This window comes from Falco cherrug, chromosome 4, assembly GCF_023634085.1.
Source record: "Falco cherrug isolate bFalChe1 chromosome 4, bFalChe1.pri, whole genome shotgun sequence".
NCBI classification, from domain to species: Eukaryota; Metazoa; Chordata; class Aves; order Falconiformes; family Falconidae; genus Falco; species Falco cherrug.
This window is the reverse complement of record NC_073700.1, coordinates 50,455,643-50,472,436: the sequence shown is the minus strand read 5'-3', so window position 1 is coordinate 50,472,436 and position 16,794 is coordinate 50,455,643. Positions and strand designations below refer to the sequence as shown.

Here is a 16,794-nt window from a genome sequence, read left to right as displayed (position 1 = left end):
AGCAATTATCTTGTAACAAGAATCTTACACATTGTATCCCCTTCCTTTTGGAGCAGCAACAGGCAGGCTGTTTTTTTCCAGGATTCTGAGAGGAGGAATGCAGATTCTTGGTTTTAGTTTCCTGGTGCTTCTTCCTCACCGGTTCTGTCTGCCCCCCAGCCCTATCCCGTTCACCATCACAATTTTGATCTCTTGGTTTTTTCTTTTTACAAGTTCCCTGTGCCTTTTCTTTCCCTCCCTTATCCCTCTGTCTTCTGCTGTGTCCCATTTTTGAGGCCATGAAAGTGACACAGGGAGTGCTAGGTTGTCAGAAACAGGTCCTCCAGCCCATCTCTGTTTTTACATTCTTTATCTTGTTGTCCCAGTCTGCATCTCTCTATTTCTCAGTCCCTCTCCCCTGTTCTCTGTCCTACTTTTTCTCTCTCCATATGTCCCGCTACCTGTCCCCATCTTTATACTTCCTTCTTCCTCTCCTTCTTCTGTCTGTCCTTTTGTCCTGACCCTATTTCTTCCTCCATCTCACTGTCCTTTTCCCCGTTACCCATCTCTGCTTATCAGTTCTTCTCTGTATTTGCTCCCTGCCCTTTGTCCTGCTCCCCATCCTGCTCTTTCTCCATCCCTGAGCTGCTCCCTGCCCCATCTTTCTTTCCCCCATATCATTATCTCCCTCTGTCCCTGTCTCCCTCTTTGTCATTGTCTCTACCACTCCATCCTGCCTGCTGTCCCTTTTTTTTCCTCATTCTCTTCCAGTGTCCTGCTCCCCGACCTCTTTTCCTGTTGCTCTGTCCTTCTGTCCTCCCCCCATTCTCTCGTGCTCCCTCTTCTTGATTCTCTGCCGCTCCGTCTAGGTTCCTGTCCCATCATTCATCACCGTATCCCTCTGTCCTGCTCTCTGCCCCTATTCTTTTTTAATCCCTCTGTCGTGCTGCCCATCCAAGGTTTTTTTTCTTCATCTCCATCCCACTCCCTGTCCTTATTTTTCTTTCCCTGTACTGCTGCCTCTCCCGCTCCCTGCCTCTCTTCCTCTGCGGCAGCTGCCTCGTTCTCCACCTCTGTCCTGTTCTCTGTCCGTCCCCCTCCCGCTGTGCCTGTGATTTTTCTTGTCCCCGTCTTCGCTGTCCCGTTCCCGACCTCGCACTCTCACTGCAGCCCCTGCGCCGCCGGCTGCCTCCTTCCTCCTCTCTCCCGGCCTCCGCACCCCGCTCCTCTGCTGCGGCAGCCTCCAGTCCTGCCCAGCGCCCCGCGAGCCTGCCGACCCACCGGCAGTCCACGCCAGACCGCCGGGCGCGGCTGCGGCAGCCGGGGGCGCGGGGGTAACCTGCCCCGCAGCAGGCTGGCTCCCCGTGCCCCGAGTAACCCCCCGCCGCCCCCCCGGCTGCGTCCGCGCCCCCTTGGCCCCGGGCGAGGGGCTGCGAGGGAGCCCGGGGGAGGCGTCGGGCCAGGGCCCCTTTCCCCGCGGGGCTCCGGCTGAGGGCCGGGGCGGGGGGACCCCGGGGCGGGCAGCGGGGCCGGCGGCGGCGGCCCCTCCCTGTAACGGGACGGCTGCCGGCGGCGGGGCCGAGCCGCGTTGGGAAGCGCGGGGATCGGCGGGGCTCCGGCGTGGGCTGGGACAGCGGCTTCCACGAGGGACCCAGGGCGGCTGAGTGCCAGGGGCAGCGCTCCCGGGGCGTTGCGCGGCCGGGCGGCCGTGCCCTCCCGCGGAGCCGCCGGTAGGCGCGGACCCCCGGCGCTGGGCGGCTGGGTGGCCACGCCGCGTCACCCGGGCCGTGCCGGGAGCTGCGCTTGTTGCGGACTCGGCTGCCGGGTGGCCCCGCTGCCCTTGTCCCCGTGCGGAGCGGTGCAGCTCTTCGCTATAGCCGTGGCCGTCGCAGCGCGGCACCAGGTTAATTGCATCGCCGGTTTCGTGAGTTTTTTCTGCTCATAAGTGCGGCCGCTCCACGGCCAGCCGAGCGGCGCCGAGCTGCCTGGCACCGGAGGAGCGGTGCTGCAAGGTACGTCACGAATGCGACGGCATCGCGATCCCGCGCATCCTGTGGGGCGGTGCTGCGGCGCCCGCTGCTGCCCCCTGGTACGGAGCCGCCGCTGCCGGCCCCCGAGCGCGGTGCCGACGGGCGCTCGGTGCGCAGAACTGCAGCCCGGCGTTTGCGGCCGGCGCTGGCCCCCGCGGCGCGGCATGCCCGGTGCGCGCTGCAGGAGCAGCATGGCGGCGCGCCGGGTGCGGGCCTGACGTGCGGAATTAGACTCTATAACTCGAAAGTTATAAAGTAGGTATGTTTATTGAGCGCAGATGCACGGGGGATCGCTCCTCCACAAGCGTGCATGCCCGAAGTGACGAACCATCTCACATTTATACAATAAAACAAATGAATATTCAATTAACACCTATACATATTCGTTACCTAAATCCCCTTACTCTCGCTTCGTATGTTAATTAGCTTATCAGTCCTTTGCCTGGAATGTGGTGGTCTTGCAGGTCTTCTTTCAGCAAGAAGACTTAGCACTCCCTCCCTCTAGATAACATTGGAATGTCTCTCATCCTTTTCTCATCCTTTTCTCATCCTTTTTATAAATAGCCCCTTTGTTAGAGGAAGAAGGGCAGGTGTCTCCTCAAAGCTGTGTGACTATGTGACCAGACACCGCACCCATGACCAGTCACCATGCCCACATTCCTTGAGCAGACATATACAATCACGATCGATGTCCATTGTCCCCATTTCACACTATTTCTCCATATCAGGCCGAGGCGGCGGCAGGGGAGCGCCAGGAGCGCGGGGTCCACGAGCAAGCCCCTGCGGCGGGGGCGGGGGCGGGGGGGGGGGGTCCTGCCCGCCGGCCGCCTGGGCGGGGGGCGGCAGGGGAACCTTCAGCCGCCCGCTGCGTCAGGCTCCCGGTCCGCTGGCGGCGAGCCGGGGCCGGGGGCAGAGGGGAGGGAGGAGGGGAAGCAGGAGGCCGTCCCCCGCCTCCGCCGCAGGGGCTGAGCATCTCCCCCGCAGCCGGGTCCCAACCTCAGGTGCCCCCGGCGCTGCCGCGGCGGCGGCCAGCCGGCCCCCCGCTGCTGCTCGGGAAGGGCCTGCAGGAGCGGCTCCGGGCAGGGCCGAGCGGCGCCGGTCGCGCTCACTTGTGCTTCTGTCCCTCTGCCGGGGACCGCGCCGCCTCGGGCTGGCGGGGGTTGTCCCTGCCCGGCCTCGCCCCCGCAGAGCGGGTGCGGGAGGGGACCGGGGGGCACGGCCCGGCTGGGGGCAGGAGCTGGGCCGGCCGGGGAGAGGCGAAGAAGGAATCCGAGGGCAGGCGGGCAGCAGCTGCCTCCTGCTGCGGGCACAGAGAGCCTGCCCCTGCGGCGAGGGGGGACCAGCCCCGCAGCCCGCAGCAGCCGGGTGCCAGCGTGCACAGCAGGGTCCCCGTGTCACCCGCGGGGTCCGTGTGTCACCCACAGCGTGGGGCGGCCCCCGGTGCACGAGGGAGCGACGCGACGTGTCCGGGAGGCCGCGTCTTGCGAGGAAGAGCTGTGAGACACCCGGGGGTTACCGTAGGTGGTGGGGGCAGCCAAGCGACCGGCGTTCTGCGGGAGGGAGGGAGAAGAGAGGGGTAAAGAAGCGTCTGAACTGTCACGTTTTCACAGCGGTACCAAAAACGAGAGCTGTGGTGAGTCCGGGTCACTGGGACCCTGTCTCCCCTCTTGTGTATCCCAGGCCCGCCCTGCCCCTCCTCTGCCCCGCCCCCCCTCCCCTCGCCGCCTTTTTCCTGTGCTGCTGTGATTTTGTGTGTGTGTGATGGGGTGACCTGGGCTGGACCAAAGCTGCTCTTACTGCAGGAGCGGGCTGGAATCCGTTAGCTGAGGGGAATGTGCTCGAGCTTGTCTAGACAACAACTGAGAGAGCATAGAGGAGTGGGGGACGGATGGCCCCAAGGATGGCGCCAAGGAAAGATAACACCTTGCTGTTGATTGATGGTAGTTGACCACCAATCTGGGATTGCCTGGTATGCAATGCTTAGCTCAAAGGGAACCAATCTGTTTGAAGTGTGCAATTTCTGAAAGTATATATACCTGTGTTTCTATACAATAAATCGACATTTGCTTGCATCAAGCTGCGTCCCGTCTCTTCATTGCAGCATCTTACTTCTCCCCCTCCTCCGCTGGACAGGGCAGAGAAAATATAACAAAAAGCTTGCAAGTCGGTATAAGGATGGGGAGATCATTCCGCTATTACCTTCATGGGCAAAACAGGCTGAACTTGGGGAAATCAGTGCGATTGATTAGCAGTCAAATCAGAGCAGGAGAACCAGCAGTAAAAGCAAATCTTCAAAACACCTTCCTTCCAGCCCTTGCTTCTACTGGGCTTAATTTACTCCCGATTTCCCTGTCTCCTCTGTGCAGGGGGATGGGGAACGGCAGCTGTGGTCAGTTGATCACACATTGTTTCTTCTTCTTTCTCCTCTTCCTCCTCCCCAAACCTTGCCATACAAACCCATCATGTTTTGATTCCCTGTAGCTCTCCATTCTATTCTTCTGTCCTGCTCCCTCTTCCCTTCTGCCTTTATCTCTCATTCTGCTGCTCCCTTTTTACTGTCTCTGCTATTGTTCTACTCCCTCTCCTTCTCCCCTTTTCTTCATCCTCTCTGTCCTGCAGCCCAGGGCTGGTTTTCCCTTTACATCTCTGTCCTTATCTGTATCCATCTCTTTTAAGGTTTTCTCCCCACCCACACCCGCCTGTCTACCCCCAGTTTCTCTGGTCTGTTCCCTATCATTCTTTTCCTCTCTGCACCTGTATGTGCTGCTCAGGGTCCAGCGAGATATCTGGAGGCAGGGGGCACCTCAGGAAGGTCTGTGTCCAAACAGGTACTTACTACTTTGGAATTCCTGACTTCCCCCAGGCACGGGAATCTCCCAAGGCAACACCACAACTGACCTTTTCTTGGTGTTTTTTAAAGGTGACACTGTGAAAGGATGGGGTAAGAAAACCTAGTGTCCTGAGCACATCACGTCCAGAGAAACATGTTGCCTATACACCTTCATTTGGGAGGAGGACAGGTGAGTATGTTAAGTGTTGACTTGTTTCAGTGCAGCTGTGCTTTTATTAAAAAGATTAACTTTCTCTTTGTTGTTGAGAGTTAGGGGTTGCTTTTTCTGAGAATTCTGCCCGCCTGTTCAACAGTCATTGATCTGCTGCATGCTTTTCCCTTGAGGAGAAGGACTCAGTCTTTGTTTATTCACCGTTGTGCTCTCTGTTGTAGAAAAAATGTCTCGCCATAAGGCTCCGGTGCTTCCAAATGGCGCCTTGCTTGTCTGCATAATATATCTGTAGTCCCGTCTCACGGAACACGTTAATGGTGTTACAAATTATAAATAAGGTAGCTTCCTGCCATAGGAAGACAGTGTGTTGGGTTTGAAACCTTTGGGTAGGACAGAAGGAGGTTGCCATGCTGGGTCAGTGGTGAGTGCTGGCACGTGTAGTCTGATCTAGAGTTGATGTCTCTCACCACTTTAGCTCTAGAATTACTCTGAGACCCAGGGAACTCCGGTTCCCTTAAGCTGCAACCTTGGAGCTTTTCCAAGCAGTGGGATGAAATTCCTGTCACAAGCTCTAAGGAACCTTAAGGAGAAGGGGGCACAGTTTGAGTTTTCCTCCATGTAGGCATCAGGGAGGTACAGCTCTGAGCTTAGTACTGGCCACTACTAGGAGATGCTTTCAAGTGATCTGAGTGCGGCTCTGGCTACCCAAAGCTGGACAGGGTTGGCAAGTGCTGATGTAGAGTTTTGGTAGCAAACTTGACCAGCCTGTCTTAATGAGCAGGCATGTTCTTTGTTTGCAAGCACCGTTTAGTCCCGCCTAGGCTTCCTGAAAGTTTGAAGGGCTGTGGCCACATCGTCCGTTGGTCACACACAATGAACGGTTGCCTGTGCATATTTGCTTTTTAAGGAGCATGCTGTGGTTATATTTTCTCTCTTTGCCTTTGCATTTGGGAAATAATGTAACAGTTACAGCTCAGCTGAAGGAGCGGGATACCTGATGTGGCAGAGAAGGAGGCGTGTTTTACTAATTTTTTGGTGTGCGTCAGTTTGACCCCATATGACATTGTGTCAATGCTTGCAGCCAGGTTCCGCTGTAGATGTTGACTTAGGGTATGAGTGACTCCAGGTGTGCTTTAGGAGAGCTCTGTTGGTATAGGTGTGCTGAGCAATTGTTGTGCTGTGTGTGCAGCTGTTCTGGTTTGGCTTCCAGGTGTGAGCAAGCAAAAGAAAACTGGCAAGTGTGGTCAGCCTTGCTGTAAAATCAGAACGGTTTCTGCTGCTGTCTGGATATCCGAGAGCCTCCTCAATGTTTCAGGCAGGCCAAGTGTTGTGCCCCAGTATGTCTGGGAGTCCACAGCTCTGCAGTTCCCTATAGGGGCACTACAGGTAAGCTTGTAAGATCCCAGGGCTCTTTGCAAGTGACACTAATGGAGTTTCTTTGGGTATATATTTGGATACATGTGCCAGCTGAAAAGGTATTGTTTGCTTACCGGCTCAGTAAGCACAGATCACTTGGGTGGTCATGGACACTTGTCATTTACTGAGGAAGTTTCCACCGGTTGGATGGAAAGGGAAACAGTTCAGAGGCACTGTTTAGGGTTTGGGTATTTTTTGTTTGTTGTAAAACCTGGGGTTTTAGCATTTTGTTCCGTATCGTCTGTTAAAGAAAATGTATTTTGAATTAAGAAATGTAAAGTGCTGAAGCAGCTGAGTGGCAGAATCAGGCCTCGTCCCTAGCGTAGCCCTAATCCAAGGCTGGTTTAAAACCCAGTCTAGTTAATTGGTGGGAGAACAGAGAAACAACAGATGGTCAATTTGTATACAGAAGTGCTCTCAGAAACACAGGTGGTTTTAGAAAAATGAATATATTAGAATAGGAATTGCTTGTTCAAAGACTAAGCGCACTTGGAGGAGTGTGTGAGTTAAAGCAGGCAGAAAGAAGATCAAGATCCGAGGAGAAGCCTGGAACCGAGGAAGAGCCTGAAGCCAAGGAGATGAATCACCTGGGACAGTCAGTTGATGGATTTGCAGAACTGACAGGACCAAAGGAAACTCCTAAAACCTTCAGACATTGACTAATGATTTGATAAGCGTATATAAGCTGTGCTGTATCGCTTGGTTCTCTGCCACTCACTGGGGTGGTGGCCCGGCTCTGAGTTGTGACAAAAGCAAGCCCAGTATCTTATAAATATTTGTAAAGTATCCACATCTACGTAAATTTTTCCTTTAACAACAGCAATCGCTGGGGCTTATCCGTAGGACCCCACCATCCACCTGGCCCCCCCTGCACCTTGTGCCACGGGTTCCCCATGCTACTGGCTCTCCCTTGGTAATGGGGTGGGGGCATGGACAGAAAGAACCACCCAACTGTTAAAGCTGTCAGATGCAAAAGATTTAACCGCTCGAGCCGTGCGGGTGCTTTTTGGTACGGAGGCAACGGGTAATAGTGGCTGGGCTGTGAGTGGGCAAAGGGCAGAGTGAAGTGAACCCTGGAGCTGCAGTGAGCAGTTCCTGTGGCCAGGCGGTGTGAACTGGGCCGAGATCCTGGCCAGTGCTCGCCCGGCCAGTGCTCAATACAGGGTTGGTGGAGCGCTGCTGCAGCCCTGGCGCTGTGCATTCGTGGTGGCGCCTCCCCACTCGGTGCTGCCAGCCGTTGAAAACGGCATCACGATCCCGTGCTGCCTGCGGGGTGGTGCTGCGGCGCCTGCTGCTGTGCCCATGGTAAGAAGCTACCGCTGCCGTCCCCCGAGCACGTTGCCCGAGCACGTTGCCCCGGGACAAACACAGCTTGTGGGTGCTCGCTGCTGCAACAGCCCCGCCCCTAGCGAGAAGCCCCCCAGCCTGGAGACCGCGGGGGTGCGGAGCGGCTGCGCCCCTCCATGGTTTCAGTTCCCCCTCTCTCGGCAACGCCAGGGCTCTGCCTTTGCGGGCCTCGAAGCTGCACACCTCTGTGCCAGGCCGCTTCTGCGTATGCACGGTTCGAGCCCCCTATGTGCCAGCGTCAGGCCAGTTCTGCGCATGCGCTGCCCTTAGGTTGCCAGTAATGCTACTGCGCATGCGCGAATCTCAATGCGTCACACACCCCCCCAACTGGGAGCCGCGGCCCGAGGCGTCAGGCCAGTTCTGCGTATGCGCTGTCCTGAGCCTTGCCAGTAACGCCTCTGCGCATCCACCATGAAGGGAGTGACAGCGGGCCTGCAGAGAGGGCATTGGGGGGTACCAGTGGGTTAAAAAATGGACACGAGCAAGCAACCTGTGCTCGCAGGGCAGAGAGTTGACCATATCCTGGGCTGCATCCAACGAAGCATGACCAGCAGGTCAAGGGAAGCGATTCTGCCTCTCTGTTCTCATGAGACCTGCCTGGAGTACTGCATCCGGCTCCAGAGTCCTTGGCAAAGCAGGTCCAGAGGAGAGCCACAGAAATGATCAGAGGGCTGGAGCACCTCTCCTAAGACAGGCTGAGAGAATTGGGGTTGTTCAGCCCAGAGAAGAGGTTCTGGGGACACCTTATTGTGGCCTTTCAGTACTTAAAGGGGGCTTATAAGAAAGATGGGGACAGACGGTTTAGTGTGGCCTGTAGCAATAGGACAAGGCTTAGTGGTTTTAAACTGAAAGAGGGTAGATTCAGACTAGATAGAAGAAATTTTTTATGATGAGGGTGGTGAAACACTGGGAGAGGTTGCCCAGAGAGGTGGCAGATGCCCCGTGCCTGGAAATATTCAAGGTCAGGTTGGACAGGGCTGTAAGCAACCTGATCTAGTTGAAGATGCCCCTGCCTCCTGCAGTGGGGCTGGACTAGGGGGCCTTTAAAGGTCCCTTCCAACACAAACCATTCTATGATTCTGTAAACTACCAGTATCATTCTGGCCAATGTGTATTTATAGATATTTGAGGAAGTCCTTTACAACTGAAATTTTACTCTGAAAGTTCTGAATTGTCTTGAAATTCTCAAGAGCTTTTCTCCAAAACATCCCTTTCAGAGATACTGATATTCAGGTCCTAGACCAAACACCGTACCTGAGGTTGCTTTACAGCAGGGAAGCAAAGTTTTGTAGAACAAGTGAGGCTGAGAGACTGCCCAGACACATTCTCCTCCATGTTCTCCCACACCCATGTGGCAGCACTTTCAGAAAACGTTTTTCTATTTGTTCCTGATAGTTCTAAATATCTCTAACAAAATTTCACCATTGTCCTCCCTCCTGAAGCAGTGCTGCTGTTACCACAGATAGCAATGCAAAGATGTTCAAAGGAAATGGTCAGAAACACTTGGAAGCTAAAGGTCACAATAAGCAGGAAAAGAAAATACTTTACCATGTACATGAGACTGTTGGAAACTTTTTGCCGGTGTTTCCAGCTACCTGCAGGAGACAGTAATCTTTCATTAAAAGGCCTGAATCTACATAAATAAAGCAGTCATATCAGCAGTTGGATTTTCAATTTTTTTTTGAATAAGATAAACAGTAAGTAACTCATTTTCATGGGTGACAATACCAGCAAATATTGTCCTAAAAGAGATATGAATTTCCCCTCTTCCTCACAGGCAGTCATGTGGAAAGTCATCATCACATACCGATGTTGACAACAACTGTTCTATGCAGAGTATTTTAGTGGACATAAAAATGGGAAGAAGGTGAAATTAAGTCTACTGGGAGGGAACTAACTGCTGCTGTAGGAAATAAAAGAAGGTATCACAGAAAAGGAAGGAGAAAGTAACTGAGAGGGTCAGCTGGCAGGATAAGAAAACCCTTAATGCAATAAACAACAGTGGTCCTATGTACGAAAACAAGCTGCATTCAAAAATAAAGCACTAAACTTACCACAAACATACACAGACCCAAAAAACCCCACCAAAATCTCCAAAATCCCCCAAAAGACAAAGGTAATTAGTATTTTAACCTTGAATATGAAAAGGATATAGATATTAGATGTCAGCCCTCCCTGACGCTTGCTAGCATTCATACATACCCTCCCCCGGAAGATTTCAATGCATCAAGCTCACATGCTACGTTACACCTTTGAATGTCCATGCAAACCTATCACATATGTTAACTGCGGACCCAATGAGAATGGAGATGCGCAGAAGTCCAAGTGCCTAACAAGGGCCCCCAGAAATTTCCCTAGTGACACCCACCCTTGGACCCTTGCTACCCACAGCACTCCCCTTTGAATCTTTCCTGCTCATCACACTTTGTGACAAAGCGTCCTGTAATGGTTCAGCACCCATGATGATGCTCAAAACACGATGTCTGGCCTCATGAGCGAAAGGGTAGGGTGTGTTTGTTTTTGGTTTGTTTTTTTTTTTTTTTTCAGAAATAATGTTGTCTCCAGGAATAGTACACAGAGATGTAAAAAAACCTCCAGATTTTGAAATAAAAAAGTAAAAAAACCCCAAAAATTAGCCTGGGCCTGACTGCTAGAATGTACTTGGGTACGTAACCTGCACATCCAAGCGTTTTGAGCTCGGTAACCTGCCAAATGTCAGGGTAGTTACATAGTCATCTGGTGTATCTTGTACTACATTTTCATACACCAGTTGCAAAAAACGATCTCTTTAAGCATCTTCCAACCTTGACAATCAACTCCAATAGCCTTGCTTCCACTGGTTTTCTAAAGAAGGGAACATTTCACTCCCTCCAGCACCTCTGCTGACAAGTTGTTGGTTACTGTTATCTCCAGCACCCACTGGTGGTCTATGTTTTGAGATTAGAAGGGCAGGTGGGACAACCTAACCTCAAAGAAGCTGCCTCTTGATTTAAAGAATCAGTCACTAATATTCGAGTGAGCAGAGGTTATCTTTATTCGGCAGCGCTGGGTGCATGGGAGATCACTCCACCAAAGTCATGCACACCGAGGGGAGTTTTCAGTCCCTCCTTTATACAAGCAAATCCTACCTATTCAATAGCTTTCCAGGAAATTGTTTACATATTCATTACAATTCTGAGAATTCATTTACATATCTTGTGCCTGGGCAATGTCCTTGAGGAGTTGTCTCTGCGCAGACTCTATTCCTTAGCGGCCATGTTTAAAGTCTCCATCTTTGCCACGTTGCATGTACAACAGGAATCTAAGACCAGATGTCCTTTCTAAAGATAACCAACCCAAGGACTTAGCAGTCTGTGCATCTGTCATGTTGACAATAAGGGTCCTTGGACATTTCCCGACTTTTAGCTAAACATAGGTGCGTCATCCTTTAGATATGTGGTACAGCATTCACTATTCATTCCCCCCTTTTCTAACAGCTATTGTAAATTCTTTTACAACTACAGAAAATGATCATATCTTATGATCATTCTTCGACAGGACCAAACAAAACATTTAAGTAATATACATATTAATATTCCTAAAACTACTACAATAAGTATTATAACAAAAGCATGCTTTAACCATTCTAAATTAGGTAACCACGAAGTCAGTTTGTTCCATATAGCTTCAAAACTCCATGAGAAATCATCTTTAGTAATTTAATGCAAAATCTGAACCTTGTTCCATATCTTATAGATGTCTGTTTCAATTTGATTACTTTGGTTTATGTATACACAACAACTTTGGTTTATTATCATGCATACTCCCCCTTCCTTTAGGGTAATTAAGTCCAGGGCCATTCTGTTTTGAATTACCACCTTACTCAAAGATTTTACTTCCTGGTTCAATCAGCTGATTGCGTCTGTCGTTAGATTAAACATTTGTTCAATTTCTGCAGACATGTTTACCACGGTCTTTTCTAATTCACTAACTCCTAACCACGGAATAAACCCCCTAACAAAACTGTGGTATCCAGTATGTCTCAAAACAATGGGGTTTTCACTTCTCTTAACATGTCTCCAGACATTATGATAGAACACAAAAAAGCCACAACCAAGAAAAAAAAAGAAGTCTCCTTCTACCTTCTGTATCTCAGGATGAAAAGTTTCCCTTGGGCTCTTCCCAAATTTGTCATGACTTACAGCACTGAAACGCAAATGAAATACTGATTTATAGGAGAGCAAGTATACATTTCAACATTAAACCGCTAACTGGCTGTAGTTAGGACCGATTTAAAAAATAATCGTTCAAAGAGCCTTGCTTACGTGGAATTTTTTGTGGAATTCCCACAATACCAACCTCTAAGACTTCCTAAACTTCTTTTGGATTTTAAAAAGAGAAATAACTAGGACCCTGCATGGAGATCAGGTTTAAGTGTACTGTATTTACTTATAAAGCACAGAATTTTATTCCATCATCCTTCACTTTGGCTTTATACATAATTGTGAGCGTTTTAGGAAGACTCAATAACTTATTCTATTTCATAAGCTTCTCTTCTATCTCTTCGAAAATAATTCAAGGCATGTCAAATGAAAAACGAGCTGTGCAGCATCAAGTTCACACCCCAAAGATCCACAAGCAAGATCAACTTCCTCAATCAACAGAAATACCTAATTTATAGCATTTCTTCTTAACTCGTGTTTCTACATGACTATTATTTTTGCCCATTTTTTTCCCTAGCATTAATTTCTGGAGCTGCACAGCATGCCACGAAGTGCCAAATGCAGTCTGTCTGAGGCACACTGAGCTGACACGGAGGTTACATCTGATGCACCTTTCCATCATCGCTTATGCTAGGCCACCGTGCGGACAGGATTTCCCATAGCTCCCTTTGAAAGCAATTAAAATGCTAAAATTAATTTATAAAAAAGCAGGTTTATCGTGTAACTGAAATTCTTTGAGATAGTCGGTACCTCGACTCACGCTGGCTGTGAACAGGGTGAAATGGCAAAGGACTATCAACCAGGCCCAAGGGAAGGCTCAAAGGCTGTAAAAGCTAAAGAATAGTCAGGGAAGGGATTTTAGTCCAAGCCCAAGCAGGCAAAAGGAGATGACATTAGTCCTGCTGCCTGCAGGTGTGTGGGAAAATCACCTTGGGGCGGGGGGGGGAATTCGAGAAAATTGCGTCCTAACTGAAGTGTAGTATTACAGAAAGCTTTTTTAGGGTAAAATACAGCTATGGCCTTCAGGATGGTTGGCATGCACAGAATCCATATCACCACAGTTCCCTAAGCAACACCTCCTGGCAGCTCAGCGCACGTGGATAGCGGTGATGAAGGATGGTGCGGCGTGGAGACACCATGCTCCCCGCAGGAAAGGGAACCAGATGGCACCACACAGCTGATAAGCTGCACACCAGTTGTCACATGAAGAATCCAGGAGATGTCTGTGGCGAATTTCATCATAATGGTTGGCTCACTTTCCTCAGCTGAAATAATCTCATTGTAATAGTAACGCACACCTCCATCTCAAAGATGCCTGCTTCCAAGGTACTACTACGCCTCAGTAGGCACACAACACCAGTTAGTAACAACAATAGGCATGGCTAAAGTCACTCAAGCTCCACCTAAATGTGATGGAAATGGACTGGTCCTGGACTGAAATAAGTCCAAAGGCAGGATGGGGTGGGAGGTGGGGGCTGGGTGGGCAGTGGGGGCGGGGCGGGGCTTGTCTAAATTCCCCGATTACCCAACTGTGATTCAGAGCTCACAAAGCTAGGTCAAGCTGACTCACTCTCTACAGTTGTTATGCAGGGTCTTCTCACCAAGGTAGTCAGCGTTGGGGAGGATGAGAAACAAAGAACAGGCAGTGAAAACAACGCTGTTATCTAGTTATGCAGAAAGAAACCTTCAAGTGAGGAAAGTTGTAGCTACGAGAGGCCTCTTAGGGATAGGGTTAGGGCCTCTTAGGGTTAGGGTTCGGGTTCGGGTTCGGGTTAGGGCCTCTTAGGGTTAGGGTTTGGGTTAGGGTTGGGTTAGGGTTAGGGTTGGGTTAGGGTTAGGGTTTGGGTTAGGGTTAGGGTTCAGGTTAGGGTTAGGGTTGGGTTAGGGTTAGGGTTGGGTTAGGGTTTGGGGTAGGGTTAGGGTTGGGTTAGGGTTAGGGTTAAGGTTAGGGTTAGGGTTAGGGTTTGGGTTTGGGTTCGGGTTAGGGTTAGGGTTCGGGTTCAGGTTAGGGTTCGGGTTAGGGTTAGGGTTTGGGTTAGGGTTAGGGTTAGGGTTAGGGTTCAGGTTAGGGTTCGGGTTAGGGTTAGGGTTTGGGTTAGGGTTAGGGTTAGGGTTCGGGTTTGGGTTCAGGTTAGGGTTCGGGTTAGGGTTAGGGTTGGGGTTAGGGTTAGGGTTTGGGTTCGGGTTAGGGTTAGGGTTCGGGTTCAGGTTAGGGTTAGGGTTGGGGTTAGGTTTAGGGTTGGGGTTAGGGTTAGCGTTCGGGTTAGGGTTAGGGTTTGGGTTCGGGTTCGGGTTAGGGCCTCTTAGGGTTAGGGTTAGGGTTTGGGTTAGGGTTAGGGTTCGGGTTAGGGTTAGGGTTGGGTTAGGGTTAGGGTTAAGGTTAGGGTTTGGGTTTGGGTTCGGGTTAGGGTTAGGGTTCGGGTTCGGGTTAGGGTTTGGGCCTCTTAGGTTTAGGGTTAGGGTTAGGGTTCGGGTTAGGGTTCTGGTTCAGGTTAGGGTTAGGGTTGGGGTTAGGTTTAGGGTTGGGGTTAGGGTTAGCGTTCGGGTTAGGGTTAGGGTTCGGGTTCGGGTTAGGGTTCAGGCCTCTTAGGGTTAGGGTTTGGGTTAGGGTTAGGGTTCTGGTTCAGGTTAGGGTTTGGGTTGGGGTTAGGTTTAGGGTTGGGGTTAGGGTTAGCGTTCGGGTTAGGGTTTGGGTTCGGGTTAGGGTTGGGGTTAGGTTTAGGGTTGGGGTCAGGGTTCGGGTTAGGGTTCGGGTTCGGGTTAGGGTGAGGTTTAGGGTTATGGTTAGGGTTCAGGTTCGGGTTCGGGTTTGGGTTAGGGTTCGGGTTAGGTTTAGGGTTAGGGTTAGACTCAGGGTTAGGGTTAGACTCTTAGGGTTCGTGTTAGGGTTAGGGTTTTTGGTGAGGGTTCCGGTTAGGGTTAGTGTTAAGGTTAGTGTTAGGGTTTAGGGTTAGGGTTAGGGTTACGGTTAGGGTTCGTGTTCAGTTTAGGGTTAGGGTTCGGGTTAGGGTTAGGGTTCAGGTTCAGGTTCAGGTTCAGGTTAGTGTTAGGGTTAGGGTTAGGAATAGGGTTAGGGGTTTGGGGTTATGGTTAGGGTTTGGTTTCGGGTTAGAGTTAGGGTTAGGGTTGGTTAGAGTTAGGGTTAGGGTTAGGTACATGCTGTGCACAGCTCGAGCAGAGAAGGTGCCAGGAAGCAATTCTGTTGGTTGTTTTCATACTGCCTCGGTAGCCAGATGAAAGGCACCACAAAAGTTGGGCTACCTGCTTTCTGGGCTGAGATGGTGAACTGCTGACTTTTGCACTCGGCCGGAGCCAAACTGCTCCACGGCACGCCCCATGCACAACTCTACTGGGGAAGGTGCCAGGAAGGATTCTGTTCAGTAGTTCTCCTGATTATATGGAAGCGAATGCAACAGCTACAAACCTGCAAGTTGTGATATGTTTGACAGCGATAAATGTTAGTGAGAGTTGAGCAGTCAGGTAAAGCCTATTCAAATAAAACGTATGTTACTGCAGTACTCCAAAACCCCATTAGGATGATGAAGTGGAGCCCATTTTCTTGTATGTGGGAACTATATCTGTGGTAAGCGATGACTGAGGAGGCTTTAGGTGTAATGGTGGAAAGGTTGGTGTGATGTCATAACAAAAGGGAGTAACTTCATCCTTGAATCTATGTATGGTATAGTAATGAACAGGAATTGAGACATTATTTCATGTCATTAATGAGACAGATGCTGAAATATTATGCTTAGTTCAGTTCTCATAATCTTAAGTTCTTGGAAAACAGTATGTAACACAGAGAAGAGGCATAAAAGTTGAGCTTGGGAAAACAGGTTGTACAATGCAAGAGTTTCAAACTGGTGTCTTTCAAGTTTGTCTGAAAGGTAAGAGATCATCTTAAGTTAGTTGGTGTAGTATTTTATAAATTGATTTTAACAGGAACTGACATTTATGCAAAAGACATATGTGAAGAACCTATTGCTGAACACTAAAACCATTCACATTTAAAAAAAAAAGTGAAACTGAGATCTAAGTGAAGGCAGTTAGCCAATGAAACAACTTCTAAAAGAAGTAGAACATCTGTCCCCTTTGCTTTTGCATCAAAACTGGATTCATTTCTAGGTGGTGTATTCAGGTCTCTCTGAACTACAGCGCAGAGAACTCCCCCATAGACAGTATTCTCAAACGAGAAATAAATGCACGTATGATTTTGTTACATATACAAACACATAACATTAGGCATTATATGTTGGTGATGTGGTAATGTGATGGCTATTTAACAATGATCCTTCTTCATCAGGAGAAACAGGATTTCTCTTGTTTGGAGATAGACACAGCTTTGAGGTTAACCCATTTCTTCAGCCAGCTTACATTTTTCTGGACTCTTCAACTTCAGCCATGGCAATTAATCTAAAAAGTAAGCATCATATCTTTCCCTTTTCACATACGCAAATACGATTTTTAAAAAACACAGAAACAACCAAAGGAAAGCGAAGCCAGATACCATTAATGATATTCACAGAGGAGGAATGTATCCCTTAGTCCTCAGAGCAGACTGAAACAGGGGACAGAAACAGCAACCAATTGTTACCAGTATTTATCCTAGCTAGTGCTAGCCAAGTGGGAAGTCCTCATTCTGTAAGAGTACTTGGTGATACCGAGGGTCTGCTAAATGGCATTTTTTCTTCCTCCTTTCATCAAATTCAGTCACCATAATTCAGAAAAACCTGCTCAGCTATTTTTCTTTCTCAGCATTTGTTATTTTTGATTCCATTCCTATAATAAACTGTGCAGTCTATGTTAGATAGATTGGCTGCA

General features: G+C 49.9%; 1 protein-coding gene and 1 non-coding gene across 5 annotated transcripts in view; both read left to right on the top strand.

Moving 5' to 3' along the window:
• Positions 1 to 2,568: 2,568 nt before the first annotated feature.
• The window catches only part of LOC114014429 (collagen alpha-2(I) chain-like), a 33,211-nt gene continuing 18,985 nt past the window's right edge, over positions 2,569 to 16,794 (top strand). Inside the window, exons 1-3 of one of the 4 annotated variants that reach the window (XM_055707068.1) lie at positions 2,569 to 3,642; positions 4,491 to 4,837; positions 4,930 to 5,029. In XM_055707068.1, coding sequence (XP_055563043.1) covers positions 2,698 to 3,642; positions 4,491 to 4,837; positions 4,930 to 4,933 — 1,296 coding nt within the window. In that variant the 5' untranslated portion in view covers positions 2,569 to 2,697 and the 3' untranslated portion in view covers positions 4,934 to 5,029. Of the gene's footprint in view, positions 3,643 to 3,786; positions 4,838 to 4,929; positions 5,030 to 6,221; positions 13,421 to 16,794 lie in introns of those variants that run through there. The other 3 variants (XM_055707069.1, XR_008731730.1, XM_055707070.1) reach the window with 3 other exon arrangements.
• Positions 5,425 to 5,509, top strand: LOC114014432 (small nucleolar RNA SNORD45). The gene has a single exon (XR_003557906.1). It is a non-coding gene; the product is annotated as a small nucleolar RNA SNORD45 (small nucleolar RNA).